The sequence below is a fragment of the Rhinopithecus roxellana genome, chromosome 15, assembly GCF_007565055.1.
Source record: "Rhinopithecus roxellana isolate Shanxi Qingling chromosome 15, ASM756505v1, whole genome shotgun sequence".
Taxonomy (NCBI): Eukaryota; Metazoa; Chordata; class Mammalia; order Primates; family Cercopithecidae; genus Rhinopithecus; species Rhinopithecus roxellana.
In genome coordinates, this window is record NC_044563.1 from 57,123,032 (window position 1) to 57,144,129 (window position 21,098).

Genomic DNA, 21,098 nt, shown 5'->3' on the forward strand with positions numbered 1-21,098 from the left:
GGATACAGAGAACTCAGCTTAGATGGAAACAGCAGAACCACTGCACCAAGCAAACAAGAGAGAAAGGAGCCATTCCCTAGTTAATAATTATGATGGAAAGACAGCATGTTGCAGTAAACCTGGGAGACATCAGCCCTCCCTATTCAATGTGGTAACAAAGATGCTGTTTTAAAAAAACTTAAAGCAAATGCCAAAAGAAAAATGAACTTGGTGTTCTGGTTTAAGAGATCTGGGCCGGGCGCGGTGGCTCAAGCCTGTAATCCCAGCACTTTGGGAGGCCGAGACGGGCGGATCGCGAGGTCAGGAGATCGAGACCATCCTGGCTAACATGGTGAAACCCCGTCTCTACTAAAAAAAAAAAATACAAAAAGCTAGCCGGGCGAGGTGGCGGGCGCCTGTAGTCCCAGGTACTCGGGAGGCTGAGGCAGGAGAATGGCGGGAACCCGGGAGGCGGAGCTTGCAGCGAGCTGAGATCCGGCCACTGCACTCCAGCCTGGGCGACAGAGCGAGACTCCGTCTCAAAAAAAAAAAAAAAAAAAAAAAAAAGAGATCTGATATCCCCAAAATAATTATATGGAACATGTTAAAGTGCACTAGAAGTTCTTCCAAAGCACTTAACACAATTACAATTAAATAATTATGTGATTCATTGCTTAATGTCTTTCTTCAGCCCCACTAAGTTGTCTACTATATATCCAGCAAATAACACCTGATTTATATATTGTAGGTACTTTTTCCATACTTGATTTAAAAAGGAAAGAGAGAATTCTGGGATAGGATGAAGAATTTTGAGATAAGATAGAGTCCATCATCTATTTATTATACAGTGATCATTTAGTAATTCTCCTTACAGAATCTCTGGTTGTTTTGGCTTCCAGATGGGCCTGGTTCCCAGGTGTTCCCAGTACTCAACTTCAGAGCCTCCAGCTTTAACCCACCATGGAAACAATCACCTGTAATGGATCAGGGGACTCCTCAGCCATCTTCTACCTTATGGGCATCCCCTCTCTGCCAAAATGCCTCTTCCTTCCTATTTTCTTTGTCTTTCTCCTCCTCTACATGCTCATCCTGATGGGTAATGCCCTGATCCTGGCGGCTGTGGTGGCAAAGCCCAGCCTCCACAAGCCCATGTACTTCTTCCTAATCAACCTCTCCACCTTGGACATTCTTGTCACCACAACCACTGTCCCCAAGATGCTGTCCCTATTCTTGCTTGGGGACCGCTTCCTCAGCTTCCCTGCCTGCTTCCTGCAGATGTACCTGTTCCACAGCTTCTCCTGCTCAGAAGCCTTCATCCTGGTGGTCATGGCCTATGACTGCTATGTGGCTATCTGCCGCCCACTGCACTACCCTGTCCTCATGACCCCACAGACCAACGCTGTCTTGGCAACCAGTGCCTGGCTCACTGCCCTCCTCCTGCACATCCCAGCAGTGGTACAGACCTCCCAGATGGCATTTGACAGCATTGCCCGCATCTACCACTGCTTCTGCGACCACTTGGCTGTGGTCCAGGCCTCCTGCTCTGACACTACCCCCCAGACCCTCATGGGCTTCTGCATCGCCATGGTGGTGTCCTTCCTCCCCCTTCTCCTGGTGCTTCTCTCCTATGCCCACATCTTGACCTCGGTGCTTCGTATCAACTCCCAAGAAGGACGCTCCAAAACCTTCTCCACCTGCAGCTCCCACCTCCTAGTGGTGGGCACCTACTACTCATCCATTGCCTTAGCCTATGTGGCCTACAGGGCTGACCTGCCCCCTCGACTTCCACATCATGAGCAATGTGGTATTTGCCATTCTCACACCCGTTCTCAACCCTGTCATCTACACACTGAGGAACAAGGATGTCAAAGCAGCCATCACCAAGATTGCATGTCCCCAGTAGCCAAAGAATGCTAGGAAACCCTGATTCAAAGAAATAACTTCATCTTCTCTCATAAACATCAATAACATAGAAGGGAAAAATGGAAAATTTAGAAAGCCCAGTAGTCAGAACACTCAATCTCAAAATATAGTCCTAGGTAGTCCTCCATTGTAATCAAATAATAATTTTTTTCTTAATTCATAGAAAAAAAGAATAGGATTTTTAAATTCAATTTTAAGGTGTGAACCCCAAATTTCACAAGACTGTGAATATAATTGAGGTCACATTACCATTAATTCAAACAGTTTTGATTCTTGGAGATTCCAAGTATTTGATTAGCAAGAAACTCTGTCTTTTCCCTTGGATCTCTTCTGTCGATGTTTCTGAAAATCCCTAGCATTGCTGGCTATTGGATATGAATTATTCTTGCCCTTTTTGGTGAAATAGCAACTTAGATAGAAATATCCCTCAATAGAAAAACTCTGAAACGCTCACATCTCAATCCTTGTTGCTTGAAAATTCACTGCCACCACTGATTTTCAATACCAGTCACACAGGAAATTTGCCTCTGCTCTCTAGACCTGTGTGATGTCCTAGAAGCAGAGCATGCCCCTCACGCAGCTTATGCTCAGGCAAGCAGTGTCCCTTAGCACACCTGTTTGGGTAAAAAGCAGTAGTTATTTTAATTCTCAGCACACCATAGTTTCCCACGGTAGCTAAGTAGAGACACTGGGTGGCTGAGTGGAGAAGTTTCTCCTTATCAGAGGTATGCTGTTCCTGGGGCCACCACCCTTTCTCAAAGTATGGTCCTAGATATTCCTCTTCCTGCCCCAAGTGGCAAGCCCAGGCTCATTATTCCCTTCTCCTATGGCAAATTTCCTCTTGAAGACCTGTCAGGTTTGTCCATTGAGGGACATGTAGAACAATGAAAAGTGTTAAGGGGGAACCCAGGTGACAAATATCCTCATTGCTGGCTCTTCACAGATAGCCTCATTCCAATTTCTAGAGTCCCAGTTTTTGTCAATCAAGGCAATACTGTTAACCATTCTCCTATTGCATAAGACCCAATGTAAATGGGACCTCAATGGGTGCAGTTCAACAAAGGATATGATTTGTTCCTGGACTCAGCTTTCTGTGATATCAGAGATCCTGCTATGGTCAGAAAGGGCTTCCCAAAACAGGGTGATATGAAGGCTCTGAGTTTCCTTGTTTACTGACCCTGGGCAGCTGGGATTGGGATTCATGTTCCTTTATCTAAACATTACTAATTTTGCAAGACATTTACTTCCAACTCCTTGAAACTGATGTCTAAATGTCAGTGGGACCTGACACACATCCTCAAGGTCTAAAGGAGGTAGCCTAATAAGTCGCCTTGCCCTAGAGTTCCATGCACTATCAGAATTTAACCTAAGGATGTAGAGGGGAAATTTTTTTTACTGTCGACTCCACCACCACCCAATAAACAATTCCCAAAGTACTCCTGTGTTACTACCAAAGTTCTGTCTGGGGTTTATCTGTTCAGAACCTCCCTTCTGGTACCAATTTCAGTTTCAGATCAGGGCTTTGGTTTGCTGTGTCCCCAGATCATGACATCTTCTCATCTTCAGCTCCCCTTCTAGATAAACAAAGAATCACATGTTAAGTGAATGATAGTGATATGGAATCTCAGGCTAGTTCTACCCTCACTCAGTATTTTCCTGTGGTTTCTCCTAAACATTTATCATGAGTAGACATGAAATCATAGCAACAACAACGTTTTTCACTTGTAGCTATACCTGCTAATTGGTAGTCTGTCCGTATTTCCCAAGAAAAAATTGCCTCAATGTTTGTACATCAAAGGACACTATCAAGAGAGTGAAAAGACAATCCATAGAATGGGAGAAAATATTTGCCAATCACATATCTGATAATATTAATAACTATTATTAATAAAATAATAACAGATAATAACTATTAATAAAATAATAACCAATAACCATTATATTAATACTTCATATAACTTTATTATGTTAGTATATGTTATATTATATATTATATAATATTAATATTATATTATTATAATGACATAATAATTTATAATGATAATTAATAAAATATTTAATAATAAAATTATTGTTAATAAAATAAATCAGAAAATGATAAGTGTTGATAAGAATGTGGAGAAATTGGAACGCTTGTGCATTATTAGTAGAAATGTAAATGATGCAGCTGCTATGGAAAACAATATGGCAGTTTCTCAAGAAATTAAACACATAAATACCACATGACCTGGTAATTCCACTTCTGGTTATATATCCAAAAGAATTGAAAGCAGGGTCCTGAAGAGATGTTTTTATCCTTATGTTCATAGCAGCATTATTCACAATAATCAAGAGGCAGAAACAACCTAAATATCCAATGACAGATGAATGGAAAAACAAAATGTGGTATATACACTAAATGGACTATTATTCAACCTTGAAAAGGAATGAAATTCTGATACATGCTACAACATAGATGAACCTTAAAGACATTATGCTAAAGGAAATAAGCCAGACACAAAAGGATAACTATTATATTATTTCACTTACATGAGGTGCTTAGAATAATCAAATTCGTAGGGATAGATAGTAGAACAATGGTTACTAGGAGCTGAGGGGAGAGGAGAATGGGAAGTTATTGTTTTATAAATACAGAGTTTCTGTTTGGGATGACTACAAGGTTCTGGAAATGGATAGTGGTGATGGTTGGACAACATTGTAAATGTACTTAATGCCATTGAGCTCTACACTTAAAAATGGTTAAATGGTAAATATTATGTTATGTATAGGTATCATAATTTTTTAAAGTTAAATAGTTTCAAGCCAGGCCATAGAACACAGGTCACGGATAGCCTGGGAGTTGGCTGCTTTTTGTCAGATGCCGGCTCTGGACCAAACTAGCTGTGGCCAGAGGGAAATGTATGAGTTCAATCATATGATTTAACAGGGGCACCTAATCAGTGGAAGTGACTGGGGGAGGGAGGGTGGGTGGATTGGGAAGATATCAATCAAAGGATATAAAATTTCAGCTAAGCAGGAGGAATAAGTCCAAGAGATCTATTGTACAACATGATGACTATAATTAATAACCATGTATTGTATACTTAAAAATTGAAAAAGAATAGATTTTGTGTTCTCACTCCAAAAAATTAGTATTTAAGGTCATATACATGTTACTTAGTTTGATTTAGCCATTCTGCAATGTATTCATATTTTAAGACATCATGTTGTACACCATAAATATATAGAGTTTTAATTTTTTTTTCATTTTTTTTAAATAAAAAGAGATGAGGTTTTGCCGTGTTGCCCAGGCTGGTCTCTAACTCCTGGGCTCAAGTGATCTGCCCGCCTCTGCCCCACAAAGCACTAGGATCACAGGCGTGAACCACCAAGCCCAGCCAATATATACAGTTTTTGTTTATTGATTAAAATAAATAAATAAATAACCTACAAAAAGAATCAGTGGAGCAGTTTGTCTTAAAAAGAAGGGTGAGAGGGAGGGAGTTTGAAGCCCTATACACTTGGTGGAGTCTTTTCACCCCTGTGAACCTGAGGTGGTGGTTGTGAAGGTATCCCTAGACACCTTGGCTCCTCTCCATCCCCACATCCTTGACCCGGGTGCAGATGTCACCATCTGATCTCTTCTAGATGAGCACAGCATTCTCTTCACGGATCTCTCTGCTTGTGTGTCCATGTTCCCATACATAAAGTGGCCAGAGCAGGCTTTCTGACACACAGATCTGGTCATATTACCACCCTCCATGTGACTTAAAGACTCTCTCTGATCCAGTCCTGAACGATCTGTTTGGCCTCAAGTCTCGCCATTATCTCTTGCATGGCAATTCTGAATTTCTTTTCAGTTTCTCAAACACACCAAGTTCTCATTCTCTCTTCAAACTCTAGCAAACTCTTCTCTCTTCCTGAAGCACTTTTCCTCCTTGTCCATCTCACTAGCGTACATTTTATTCAGGCTCCTCCAGGGAATTATCCAGGAAATTAGAGAATTAGAAGCCTGCCCTGGCTCTTAATTCTGAAATGTGAGGTAGATGTCATTCTTTTCGTGTGTGTATGTGTGTGTGTGTGTCTGTGTGTGTGAATACATACATACATATATATATGCACAGAGTGGCCAAAATTCCCAGTCATCCTATGAACGAGAGAAAGAGGGAGTCTCACTATGTTGACCAGGCTGGTCTCCAGCTCCTGGTCTCAAGAAACCCTCCCACCTCAGCCCTGCAAAGTGCTAGGATTGCAGGTGTGAACCACCACACCCAGCTGGTGCCCTGTAGCACTTTATAATTCCACCATTACGGCACTTTTTTTTTTTTTTTTTGGACCTTAGGAGAAAAGAGTTCAGAGCATGGCATACTCATTAGTTTCTGCAGGCCCCTTGCTTGTTTTACTTATTTTCCCCTTTCAATCTCCTTCCCACATAAGCACAAAGCATAGTGCTGCTTAGTGCATGTATGTGTAATTTGAATTTACAATAAAATAATTGTTTCATGTCTCAATTTATTTCTTACATTTTTACTCATTCTACTTTTTAAAGATATATTTATGTTGTTATTTATACCTCTAGTTTCATTGGTTTCAACTGATACATAATATTCCATAGTATGATTTGATCACATTTTACTTTTCTCCTACTGAAGGGTGCCTAAATTGCCTCTAACTCTTTGCTACCTTTATGTCTTGATGAATGTCCTTGTGTTATGTCCCTTTACAGACCCATGGAGCATTTTCCTGAAATATATACCAAGGAGTAAAATACATTAGTCATAGAGTATGCATAACCTTTAGCTAAATACAGTCCATCCTCATCGTTTGAAGATTGCAAATTTGCCTACTTGCTAACCCCAACACTCACAGAGCTTGCAGGGTCATTCTCGAACATGCACACAGTGGCCAAAAATCTGAGTCATCCTATGAGCATGTTCCTAGCTGAGATCGAGCAAGATGACGTTCTGTCTTCATGGTTCAGCTCTGTAAATAAGTGTCCTTTCGGCGGGCTATTTAGAGCCATGTTTTTCACATTTTTGTGCTCTTTTTGTTGGTGACATCACTGTTTAAAGTATTTCCAGGCATGGTGCTGAAGTGCTGTCTAATGTTTCTAATGCAAGAAGGCTTGTGGGAAAAAAATTTTGTGTTAGATGAGCTGTGTTCAGGCTTGAGTTATAGTGCTGTTGGCCATGACTTCAGTGTCAACAAATCAATAATACATGTTAAATACAATATCTTTAAACAGAAACATATGTAAAACCAGGTTATGCATTGTTTGATTGATAAAAATGTTGTAACTAGAGGCTTGCAGAAACCTAATCCTGTATTTCCCCTAGAGAAATGATTCAGTATTCACTAATTCAGTGTTTGCAGCAACTTTATAAAACATAACTACTGTAAATAATGACAGTTGACTGTACTTTGAGATTGTTTCCTAGAATGGCTGTGCCATTTAACACTTCCAGCAATGATGAACTAAACAGTTCCCATCTTTCCACATCTTCAGCAAGACGTGCTATTATCCAGTTTTCTAATTTTTGCCATTCTTATCAGGCTAAAGAGCTACTTCATTCTGCCTAATATACATCTTTCTGATTACTAATAAATATAAACATTCTTTAAATACTTGTTAGCACTTAGCATGCCCCTTTTGCAAATCTTATTGAGAAATTTTGCTCATTTCTTTGGATCTTCTATCTTATTGTATTGCTTTGCAGAACTTCCACATGTTCATGCCGTGTCAACTTTAAATTGCAAATATGTTTTCCCAGTTTGTAATCTATCCTCCATTGAGCAGAAATCTCTAATTTGATGTAGTCAAATCCATCACATTTAAACTTTATGGCCTGTGGAGTTTTAGTCTTTTATTCTTTTTGTATCATAAAGGAATTTCCCAGCAGTTTTTTCATTAGCTTCCCAGTTTTATTTTTCAAACTTATATCTTAAAATCATGTGGAGTTCCTCTCTGTTTAAGGTATAAGGAAGAAATTCGTTTCTTTTTCTTCATATCAGAAGCCATTTTTTTCTAAAATCTATCTTTTAAAAAAAAAATTTGTCCTTCCTCATTGTTTTATAGCACCATCTTTATCAATATCAAATTCCAACACACCTCATCTACCTCTGAGCTATTATATTCTATTATTATTTTGTCTATTGTTATGCCAGAACAATACTATTTTATTATTCCAGCTTTGAATTATGTCTTCTATCCTAGCTGGTAATGGAAGCCCCTTCAATCCTTTGGTACTTTTAAAAATTGACTTAGCTATTTGCTTGTCTTTATTCTTTCATTTAAATTTTGGACCAGGTGTGGTGGCTCATGCCTGTAATCCTAGCACTTCGGGAGGCCCAGGAGGATGGATCACCTGAGGTCAGGAGTTCGAGACCAGCCTGGCCAACATGGTGAAACCCTGTCTCTACTAAAAATACAAAAATTAGCTAGGCATGGTGGCAGGTGCCTGTAATCCCAGCTACTCGGGAGGCTGAAGCAGGAGAATTGCTTGAACCCAGGAGGCAGAGTTTTCAATGAGCTAAGATCGTGTCATTGCACTCTGGGTGACAAGAGCAAAACTCTGTCTCTAAATAAATAAATAAATATTGCAGTAAGTTTGCAAGCTCTCTCAAAAATTCAGCACAATTTTCAGGGGGTTGCATTATGCTACTCCTCCCACTTATCTGATACACCTCCCCATTTATTTGAATCTTCTTTCATTTAAGTTTTTAATTTTTTTCAACAAACTTGGTAGTCATTTTTGGTAGGATAAACTTTTTTATTTATGTTACCATCATGAAAAACATTAAAAATTTTTTCTAATTGTTATGCTACAGAAAGAAAATCAGTTTCTAGCTAGTATATTGGTTCCCAACAACTGCCCTTATCACACTGAATTATAATTACCTTGTTGTTACTTATATGTGTTTTTATGAGAAGAATGAAGCCATGTGAGGATGGAAACTGGGCCTTTTTTTCATCTCTGTATCCACAGCACCTCTCAGAGGGCCTGGGACACAGAGTGACTTAATTAGTTCAGCCCATGGGACATGGTGTCACTCACCATTAGTTCCCTCCCTCTCTCTGAACAAACATATCATCAGATTCTACATTGCATGGATGGATAGACTCATGTCCAGAGAGAGAGGACCAGAGAAATTAAAGAAAAACTAGAGCTACAGCCCCAGTTTCCTGGCTGAGGTCCATTTCATTTCCATTAGGCTGTCTTCGCTCATTAAGTGCCCCTCCCCTTAGCCTTATAAGAAGAATGAGTAAAAACAAAGTCAAAGGTCCATTCTCCTCAAGAGGCTTGATGATATGGAGGGTGATTCATGGTGACACAGAATTCCAGGGTGACCCTTCTTTCAGTGCCTGATCCTCTACACCAGGGGTTCTCAAACTTTAGTGTGCATAGAAATCATAGTGACAGCTCATGAAAACACAGGTGCCTGGGCTCTAACCTGATTTTTTTAATCACATAGATCTTGGGTGGTGCTGAAGGATTTGCATTTCTTTTCTTTTCTTTTTTTCTTTTTTTGTTTTGTTTTTTGAGATGAGTCTTGCTGTGTCACCCAGGCTGGAGTGTGGTGGTGCGATCTCGGCTCACTGTAACCTCTGCCTCCTGGGTTCAAGTGATTCTCCTGCCTCAGCCTCCCAAGTAGCTGGGATTACAGGCACACACCATCACACCTGAATAATTTTTGTGTTTTTAGTAGAGACAGGGTTTCACCATGTTGGCCCGGCTGGTCTCAAACTCCTGACCTCAGGTGATCCATCCACCTCGGCCTCCCAAAGTGCTGGGATTACAGGCGTGAGCCACTGCACCCAGCTGGATTTGCATTTCTAACAGACAAAAACACAGAGCAAGCACTCAGTAAGCATTAGCTTTTAATATTATTGTGCAGAATTGATTAATTTAATGTCATCCCCATAATATTATTCAGTGTTGCCCAATAACTTTCTCCTTAAAGATAGTGGAAGAAAAATGTTTTACATAAAAGCAAACTATTTTCCTTTTTTGCTGGGTAATGAAATGCTTCGAATCCAGCTAGATTCTTTTTTTGCCTTAGCTGACAGGAACTCAGCCGCTTCCTCATCTTTTGCACCTCTCTTGTTCAAGTGCCTAAAAATATCAATTGTTCTTCTCTCTCCTCCTAAATTATTTTTTGTCATGTTTTTTCCTTTTTTAAAAACTTTGTCTATAGTTTCTAAAGCTATCTCAAATCTTTCTGATACATAGAATATAAATAAATATATATGTATTATAATATAAATGCATAGATATAATTATGAAGACTTCTGCTTAAAACAAATTAATGACCATCAGAAAAACCTTCAGGAGTGTATTAAGTCCATTCTTGCAATGCTATAAATACTTGAGGTTGGGTAATTTATAAAGAAAAGAGGCTTAATTGGCTCATGGTTCTACAGGCTGTATAGGAAGCATGATACTGGCATCTGCTTGGCTTCCTGGGAGGCTGCAGGAAAATTACAATCACTGCAGAAAGCCAAGGGGGAGCAGGCACTTTACATGGCCAGAGCAGGAGCAAGAGAGAGAGTGAGGGGGGAGGTGCCACACACTTTTAAACAACCAGATCTCACAAGAACTCACCCACTATGATGAGAACACACCAAGAGGATGGTGCTAAACCATTCATGAGAATTCCACCCCCATGATCCAATCACCTCCCACCAGGCCCCACTTTCAACATTGGGGATTATAATTTGGCACGAGATTTGGGCAGGGACACGATCCAAACCACATCAAGGAGTAAATATTATTTTGTGTTACCTTTTATTCTCAGTAGATTGTCTTGAATAATCTCTAGTTTCAGGGAAATTTCCTGTCCCTCAGCTGCTTAATTAATGCTCCTCATGGAGAGGTGGCTATCAGACCTGAGTAGTATGAAGGAAACATTAGGGTGCTACTGAATATCAGACCCTAGACAAAGCCAACAGTTGCTCTATGGCACCTTGCAAGAGCCTTGTGAGATTCCACTGGCATTTCTGTATCTTACTGGATGACTCCTCTAGGTTCCAGAGGCATAATATTCAGAGGAGTCCTAGCCTCCAGAAAGCTCAGAGAGCCCTAGGAAAAGGTCTGGGGAAGGAACCTATTGCCCTCTCCAATGGGCTCATCTGCCCAGTTTGGGATCCTATTCATGTGAGTGGTCACTGGGGAAGGCTTGGGCACCCTAAGCATAAAAAGAAAAGAAACAGCCCTAAGAAGATTGGGTGGCATGGGTTGGGGGTGTGCCAGATTCGGGCTCTAGGCTCTGAGGGAGACTGTGAGGTACCTGGGCAAGGATCAGGTCAGGTTCAAGATGGGACAGTCAGAAGAGAAACTGACCCCTGGGACTGTAAATTCACCATCTACCCCAGTGCCTCCTTATAAATGTCTGAGTTGCCAAATATGTTTCTTTCCTGACTTTAAGTCCCTGACAGCTCAGAGATTCTAGGGTCAGGAGACCAGGGGTCTGAGCCCAAGCTTCTCTGATTCGGAAGACTCGTGACCCCCAAGGCAAGATTCTGAGATTCAAGATTTTCCTTCAAATATCCTAATATTCTATTATGTTAAAACCATTCTTAGAGTATAAAACCATTCTTAGAGTATAAGATTCTAAAGTTCTCAGGTTTGAGGTCTATGGTTTGAGATTGTAAAATTTTAAAATTTAGAAACAAAGATTCCAAGGGGAAGAATGTAAAAATCTAAAATTCCATGATTTTAGATATTTTAGAATTTTGGAGACTAATATGCTAAAATCTTTAGAATCTAAGTTTCAATGATTCCAAATTCTTAAAATTTTAAGTCTAAGAGTCTAACAATCTGGGATCTGTAGCTCTATGATTTTATACCTATTCACTGGTGGTACCTGAACAAATAAATAAACTTTCCAGCCCACCTGCCAGGAAGTGCTTGGCACCTTCCAAGATGATACTCAGGGGCAAACCTACATGAAGGTCATAGCTGCCACATGGTTCAGTCACTTCCTGGTAAGGTCAGATCATTTATGATGTGAACCTCGTCTCCACCTGCAACATCTTCACTGTGGTACTGGAGTGGATACCTATTACTTTCCTGTGTGCCAGGCAGCTCTTGTTTTTAGGAACTGCAATTCCCCCAACTCCATGTGATTCCAGTGGGGCTGGTGACCACACAGCACCACGTTCTCCACCTCAAGGATGGGCACGTGACCCGTTCTAACTAGAAAATTCCCATGTCCTGAATGCAGCAATTCTTCCACAAATGAGCCAATACTTCATACGAGAGACAATTGTGCACTTTCATCACTTGGGATCAGGAGCTGCAAGGATGGAGTAAGCTCTGTTAGTCAGGATTTGCTACTGGCCAACTGCCCCATCCAGGGAAAAGAGCCAGGGCTGAGTTATTCATTAGGAACTAGCAGAAAAGTACCTAGGGCCCACTATACTTTCAAGAGCCCAAGAAAATGTTTTAACTCTTTCAAAATCAGAAGAAATGAAATACAGTTCAGCCTGGATTATATTCAACTTTATACCCATGCAATTGTAAAAATATAATTTTTAATATTGTTATATGGAGGGAGGAACCCAAAAAGCAAAAGTACCAAGGGCCCATGAAAGTTATAATGTGACTCTGGAAAGGACTTACCTGAGAATGAAACCAATATGGGGAAAATATCTTTGAGAGATGGAGCAAAACAGAATGATCGGTTGAATTCTTGGGTCAGCCACATTAGAAGCCAAACTGTCCCCGTGGACATCCCAGTTAAGTGAACAAATGAATTTTGTGTTTACTCAAGCTGGTGTGTTGGACATTGTCATTATCTTGGCTGCCCAGAAGCGTCCTATGTTTGAGGAGTTTCCCACCTTCTCCTGCCACTGAAGAAGCCTTTACTTGCTTTCCAACCTCCCTTGCAAGTAGAGCTCAGACATATGACCCAGATCTCTGGCCCCATATAGATTTCGTGAGATACCTAATATCCTTTGGTAAAATAATCTGTTGATTAAACCAGTCAGAGTTGTTTTCTGCTATTTGCTAGACTGGTACAGCTAGTTTGAGCTAAACTTCTACCCTGTGCAACCAAAAATGTTTTGACTAATACACAGCAGAGCTCTCCTCTGCCCGTCCTTTTTCAGGGTTCAGAGACAATCAGTTGTTGTATCTTCCCAACAGCCCAGCTGCTTTGTCCCTGGAGAAAGGATAGGTCAGGGTGAGTCCTACCCAGGACAGGATCACAGGGACCAGAACAGCTGCAGAGCACAGCTTGAAAAGTCAGTGTGATTTCAAGACTCCTTAATGTTTTTGTCCTTTTTCTCCCAGACTCCAGCCTCTTCTTTACTCAGGACTTTACTTCTGACATCATCTTTAGAAGGTGGGGTGCAAAGAAAAATTATTTTGTTTGTTTCCTTCTCCCACCCACAAGCACCATAGACATTCTCCCACAGGAAAGTATAAGAAAGGTGTCTCCAAGTTGCCTAGATGGATGGACCTGGAAACAAAATCAGAACCAGCTGCAAGGACAAGGCTGCTAGGAAAAGCAGCTGATGGAGAAAAGCTCAGGAGGAGGAAATGCACCCAAGAGCGATGTGGAGGGAGGACAAGGGAAGGGCTCAGGAGACTCAGACCTACAATTTAGTCTAAGTACCTGTGAAGTGGTCTCTCTGCCCCATGGCCACACAGCCAGCACTATCGCCTCATTCACCACCACCATCCTGAGGCCTTCGTCCCAACCCATCCTGTACTCCCAACCCGATTCTAGTATTCTGAAGATACTGACTCCTCATTCTCTTTCCCACTGATGGTCTTGTATTCCCCTACAGATCTGATGCTTCAGATCTGTATCAACTGCCTTATTTGAGTATGGCCCCTACTTTGCTCTTGGGCCTCTTGCTCATCTCAATTCTGCTTCATCTTCTGATTGTACCTGTATCCTCTCATTACCCTGCAAGGCCTGGAGGTGGAGACCAGGTGATATGGTTTGGATATTCGTCCCTGTCCAAATCTCATGTTGAGATGTAATCCCCGATATTGGAGGTGGGGAGCCTAGCGGGGGTGTTTGGGTCAGGGGGGTGGATCCCTTATGGTGTGGTGCTGTCCTTACCATAGTAAATGAGTTCTCATGACATCTGGTTGTTTAAAAGTGTGTGGCACCTCCTACCTCCCTTGCTCCTGCTCCCGCCATGTGCAATGCCTGCTCCCTCTTCACCTTCCACCATGATTGTAAGCTTCCTAAGGCCTCCCCAGAAGCAGATGCCAGTGCCATGCTTCCTGTACAGACTGCAGAACCCTAAGCCAATTAAACCTCTTCTCTTACAAATCACCCAGTCTCAGGTATTTCTTTATAGCAATGCAAGAACAGCTTAATAAACCAGGTGTAAGTCTTCTCAGTCCTTGGGACTCAGCACAGAGTCTGGCACAGAACAGGGGCTAAATCTCGTGACCGAATGAATTGTATGGTGAATAGCAGGTCAACAGGTCATCAGTGGATGTTGGTTGATTGGTTTTACAAATGTACTCATTTAATAGAGATGTTTCTTGGATTAATTTACTGATGACTTCCAGGTTACAAAAAAAGAGAGAGGCTCTCCCTCTTCCCAATGCCTAAATGGAGGGAAGATAAAAAGTATAAAAGAAAATTGTTTACCAGAAGATTATTTGGTATCCTTGAAGTAGAAATCCCAGTGAATGCAATGGAAAGTGTATTCAAAGATAAACAGCAGAAAAGTTCCATGAAATAAAGAACTAATTCTGCAGCACTCTAGGGTACCTATTCTTATTTCAAGAATAATTGGTGCAGGAAGATCAATACCTACACATACCTTGATTAAGTTATCAAACTTCAAGGATAAAGATAAAATATTTCAAGCACTTCAGAAGGAAAAGTCTTCTCCTCAGCATTATTCAATGTCACAACATTGTGGAACAATGTCTCTGAAGACATTGAAGCCCAAAGGCAACAGGCAAATATTCTCAGGAATTCAGAAAGTACAGCACCTATGAGCTTTTCATTAAAAAACCTACTACATAAAGAAATTCAGAAAACCAATGGTTAAGTCAAAATAAAGCATTATGGAATAGAGAAGCAGTGACGAATGATTATGAGCACTGCAAAATCTGTTTAAATGTAGAACTAGGACTAAAGAAGTTTGGGAATTATAACTACACAGTAGAAATCAATGTTTTAAACCTTGACCAAATAAAATTAACGATATAACTAACATTTCTGAGGATCAAAGGAAGGTGAGAATAATGTACAAAGTTAACAGAGTCATGCATCACTTAAAGTCAGAGATATATTCTGAGACATGCATTAGGCAACATCATTAGGCAATGTCACAGTGTGCTTACACAAACCTGGATGGCATAGCCTACTACACAGCTAGGCTCTATGGCATAGCCTGTTGCTTCTAGGCTACAAACCTGTACAGCGTGTTACTATACTGAATACTGTAGGCAATTATAACACAATGGTAACTATTTGTCTGTCTAAATGTATCTAAACAGAAAAGGTACAGTAAAAATATGATATAAAAGATGAAAAGGCTACATCTGCATAGGCCACTTACCATGAATGGAGCTTGCGATACTGGAAGTTGCTCTGGGTGAGTCAGTGAGTGAGTGGGGAGTGAATGTGAAGGCCTAGGACATTACAGTACACTGCTGTAGAGTTTATAAATACTGTATACTTAGGCTACATTAAATTTGTTAAAAATATTTTCCTTTTCAATAATAAATTAACCTTAGCTTCCTATAACTTTTTAACTTTATAAACTTTTAAATGTTTAGAAGCTTTTTGACTCTTTCATAATAACACTTGGCTTAAAACACAAACATACTGTACAGATGTACAAAAATATCTTTATATCCTTGTTGTATAATTTTTTCTATTAAAAAAATATTTTTTCCTGGCTGGGTACGGTGGTTCATGCCTATAATCCCAGCACTTTGGGAGGCTGAGGCGGGCGGATCACGAGGTCAGGAGATCGAGACCATCCTGGCTAACACAGTGAAACCCTGTCTCTACTAAAACAAAAAATTAGCTGGGCATGGTTGCGGGCACCTGTAGTCCCAGCTACTTGGGAGGCTGAGGCAGGAGAATGGCGTGTCCCCGGGAGGCAGAGCTTACAGTGAGCCGAGATCATGCCACTGCACTCCAGCCTGGGTGACAAAATGAGACTCTGTCTCAAGAAATATATATATATACACACACACACACACACATTTATTTACCTTTAATTTTTTTGCTCAAAACTAAGACAGAAACACACACATTAGCCTGGGCCTACATGGGATCAGGATCATCAGTATCACTGTTTTCCACCTCCACATCTTGTCCCACTGGAAGATCTTCAGGGAACAATAACATGCATTGAGCTGTCCTTCTTCTGGAATACCTCCCAAAGGACCTGCCTGAGGCTGTTTTATAGTTAACTTTTTTTTTAATAAGTAGAAGTACATTCTAAAATAATGATAAAAAGCATAGGATAGTAAATATATAAACCAGTAACATAGTCCTTTATTATTATCAAGTATTATATAATATAGATAATTATATGTGCTATACTCATATATGACTGGCAGCACAGTAGCTTTGTTTATACCAGCATCACCACAAACACATGAGTAATGCATTGCACCATGAGGGCTATGATGTCACTAGGTAATAAGAATTTTTTTTTTTTTTCACATGGAGTCTTGCTCTGTCACCCAGGCTGGAGTGCAATGTCACAATCTCGGCTCACTGCAACATCCGCCTCTTGGGCTCAAGTGATTCTCCTGCCTCATCCTCTCGAGTAGCTGGGATTATAGGCATGTGCAACCACGCCCAGCTAATTTTTGTATTTTTAGTAGAGACGGGTTTTTACCATGTTGCCCAGGCTTGTCTTGAGCTCTTGACCTCAGGTGATCCACCCGCCTCAGCCTCCCAAAGTGCTGGGATTAGGTAATAAGAATTTTACAGGCTAGGTGCAGTGGCTTATGCCTGTAATCCCAGCATTTTTGGAGGCTGAGGCAGAAGGATCACTTGAGGCCAGCTCGAGCAACATAGCGACACGCAGTCTTTACAAAATTTTTAAAAATCCACCAGGTATGGTGGCATGTGCCTGTAGTCCTAGCTACTTGGAAGTCTGAGGTGGGGGAATTGCTTGAGCCTGGAAGGTTGAGGCTGTAGTGAGTTGTGATGCCTCCACTGCACTCGAGTCTGAGGAACATAGTGAGACCCTGTCTCCAAAAAAATTTCTTTTTCAGTTCCATTATACTCTTATGGGATTATCATTGTATATGTGGTCCATCATTGACAGAAACATTATACATGCATGACTGTTTCTTCTAAAATTGAAATGAGAAATTTAAAAAAATGACTCCAACCTCAGTGTTTTTCATAATCTTTTAATTTCTTTCTTTTTTTTTTTTTTTTTTGAGACGGAGTCTGGCTCTGTCGCCCAGGCTGGAGTGCAGTGGCTGGATCTCGGCTCACTGCAAGCTCCGCCTCCCGGGTTAACGCCATTCTCCTGCCTCAGCCTCCCCAGTAGCTGGGACTACAGGCGCCCGCCACCCCGCCCGGCTAGTTTTTTTGTATTCTTTAGTAGAGACGGGGTTTCACCGTGTTAGCCAGGATGGTCTCGATCTCCTGACCTCGTGATCCGCCCGCCTCAGCCTCCCAAAGTGCTGGGATTACAGGCTTGAGCCACTGCGCCCGGCCTTAATTTCTTAATCCTTATGTTTCTTTAACGAGTTAACATCTCTTGAGCTGAAGATACATTTATCTGAAGTTCGTTGGTTTCTTTAGTTTCACCTCAGTTCTTTTTTTTTCTCTTAAGTAGAATAAAAGTTATTTAATAGGTACAGAGTTTCAGTTTGGGAAAATGTAAAAGTTCTGGAGATGGATAGTGGTAATGATTACACAACAATGTGAATGTACTTAATGCCACTATATTGTACACTTGAAAATGATTAAAACTTTAAAAAATTCCTGTTCTCTTAGGAAAGCACTAACTGTGGTTGGCCATATAATCAAGTAAGCACCAGAAATGGATTTCAAACCTGTTCTAATCAATGCTGCTATAGGTATGGTAGAGAGAGCTCCTAACAGACTTCCTCTCCTTTCCACCCTTCCCCACAGATAACAATTATAAACTCTGGGGAAATTTTTTTTTTTTTTTTTTTTTTTAACTACTTGAAGATTCTGGAGAGCAACAAAAAGCAGGCAGAGCCTAAAGAGATGTCAAAAACTTGAAAAAAAGTGTAAGTGCAGGATGATTTTCCTGATTTTACATACTACATTTATAATGCCAAGCACAATGACTAACACTTTAATAGAAAATCTGCATCCCTCAAGTCAGAAGAACCAGAAGACAGACGAGAACAACCATCATGTCTGAAAAGTCAGCAGTAAGATGGGGTAGGGAAGTCAGGGTAGACCAAGATACATTATAATCAAATTGTCAAAAGACAAAGAGAGAATCTTGAAAGCAGCAAGAGAGACCTGAATAGTCACATGCAGGGGATCCTAAGGAAGACTTACAGCTGAGTTTTCATCAGAAATCACAGAGACCAGAGGGCATCCAGAAAGGAAAGAACCAGAGAGAAGATTGAGTTCTATGTAGAAACTCTTCCTACATTCCCGGGATGACCCTGAACCATGAGTGTCTGGGGAAAACTCAAAGCAGCATGCAGCTAAGTCTTAAAAAACTTAATTGATATTTTAGTTACAACTGACTGCAAGCAACACCAAACTTATAGTTTGAGTCCAATCAAGTAATTTGCTTAAAAAAAAATCAACCAAGTAACATCACTGAGAATGATGAAATAGAAAGTGCCAAGAATTTGTTTCTCTACTGAAGCAACCATGGAGTTGGCAAAAACTAACAGAATCAAACTTTTTTAGAACCCTGGATCCAATTAAGAAAAAAACTTACAACAACCATGGAATATTTCATGAAGAAAGAGGTGCTACATTTTAGCATTTAAGGAAATCTCTTTCAAGACACTGACCACTAAACTAACAGATGTAGAATTCAGTGACCATATACAACAAAGAATACAGTCTTTGCCAAAAACAGTTTGAAAAAGTCACAAAAGAAAAATATGATGGCAGCATATAACAAACAACAGCAGCAAACTCTGGGGAGGGTGAGGAGAATCTGATTTCCAGAGTTATCACATTAGAATACTCAAAATGTCCAGTTTTAAACCAAAAATTTATAAGGCATGCAAAAAAACAGGAAAACATGACCCATTTACAGAAAGCATAAATTAACAAAAACTATCCTTGAGGTAGCTCAGATATTGAGCTTCCTAGACAAAGAGTTTAAAACACTTGTCTTTAGTATGTTCAAAGAGTTAAAGGAAACTATGAACAAAGAAACAAATAAAACGAAAAGATGTCTCAATAAATAAAGGATACCAATAAAGAAAGAAAAATTATAAAAAGGAACTAAGTAGAAATTATGGAGTTGAAAACTATAACTGAAGTGAAAATGTTTACTATGTGGGTTCAACAGCATATTTGAGCAGGCAGTACAAAGAATCAGTGAATTTGAAGATAGGTCAATTGAGATTACCCAATTGGAGGAGCAGAGAGAAAAAAGAATGAAGAAAAATAAGCAGAGCCTACAAGACCTGTGATACATCATCAAGCATACCAACATATGCATTACGAGAGTACCAGAAGGAGAGGAGAGAAAGGTACAAAATTAATATTTGAAGAAATAATGGCCAAACATTTCCCAAATTTGCTGAAAGACATCAATCTACACATCCAAGAAGCTAAACACACCTCAAATAGGAGAAACTCAAAGACATTGATACCAATATATATTATAATCAAATGTCAGAAGACAAAGAGAGAGTCTTGAAAGCAGCAAGAGAGACCTGAATAGTCGCACACAAGGGATCCTAAGAAAGATTTACAGCTGATTTCTCATCAGAAACCATGGAGACCAGAGGGCAGTGAATTGATCTATTTAAAGCGATAAAAGAAAAAAAGTCTGTCAACCAATAATTCTATATATGGCACAATGATTCTTCAAAATGAAATAGAAATTAAGACATTCTCAGATAACAAAGGTTGAGGGAGCTCATCACCAGCAGGCCTTCCCTATAAGAAATACTGAGGAAAGTTCTTTAGGATAAAATGAAAGGACAGTAACAATGAATTGATGCCACATAAAGAAAAAGATAAGATCTCCGGTAAAGACAGCTACGCAGATAAATATAAAACCCAGTATCAGTGTATGTTTGGTTTACAAATCACTTCTTTTTTCCTATATGATTTAAAAGACAAATACAAGAAAAATTATTAATCTGTAATTAATAATATAATCTGTAATTAATAATAAAAATTATTAATGTTAACAAGAACACAATTTCTAAAGATGTAATTTGTGACAATAACATAAAGGAGGAGAAGACAGCAGTACAGGCACAGACTTTCTGTATGCTATTGAAGGTATCAATTCAAACTAGATTATTATGAATTTAGAATGTTAGTTGTAATTCTTAGGGTAACCATTAAGAAAGTATCTTTGAAATATCCAGAAAAAAAATATGAGGAGGGAATCAAAATGGCACACTACAAGAAAACCAACTAAACACAAAAGTTATAATCTCTTGGAAGCTCTATGGCCCTGCCTACCACCTGAGAAACCAGAATACTTAAACAGGTTTGCATCCTTCCTATAAAACCACAGCTGATGTGATCTTGCAAGTGCCACCTCCTGGCTGAAGGTCAATCAACACAAAACCAGTGCATTAAACAAAAACACAACCAAGGACCCTCACAGAATCCACTTCACTCTCCTGCTACCTCCACCAGAGCAGGTGCTGGTAGCCACAGCTCTAAGACCTGAAGATAGATCACATCACAGGACTCTTTGCAGATGCTCCTAGGACTAGCCCAGAGCCCGGTAGCTCCACAAGGTGGCTAGATTCAGAAGAGCAAGAACAGTCACTACAGTTCAGCTCTCAGGAAGCCCATTCCTAGGGGAAGCGGGAGAACACCACATCAAGGGAGCACCCGGTGGGACAAAAGAATTTGAACAGCAGCCCTTGAATTCCAAATCTTCCCTTTGACATAGTCTACCCAAATAAGAAGGGATCGGAAAAACAATTCTGATAATATGACAAAGCGAGGGTCTTTAACACCAAAAGATCACACTAGCTTACAGTGTGAACTCAGAAAATCTGAAATAGGTCTCAATTTAGACAGTTTATTTTGCCAAGGTTGAGGACACACCTGTGACA

At 40.2% G+C, this 21,098-nt stretch overlaps 1 protein-coding gene across 1 annotated transcript; it reads left to right on the forward strand.

The window, feature by feature from the left end:
* Positions 1-939: 939 nt before the first annotated feature.
* LOC104665202 (olfactory receptor 2AT4-like) lies at positions 940-1,882 on the forward strand. Its single transcript, XM_030918629.1, is given in 2 exon segments — positions 940-1,752; positions 1,754-1,882. Coding segments are annotated over 2 exon segments (942 nt in total).
* The last annotated feature ends 19,216 nt before the right edge of the window (positions 1,883-21,098 follow it).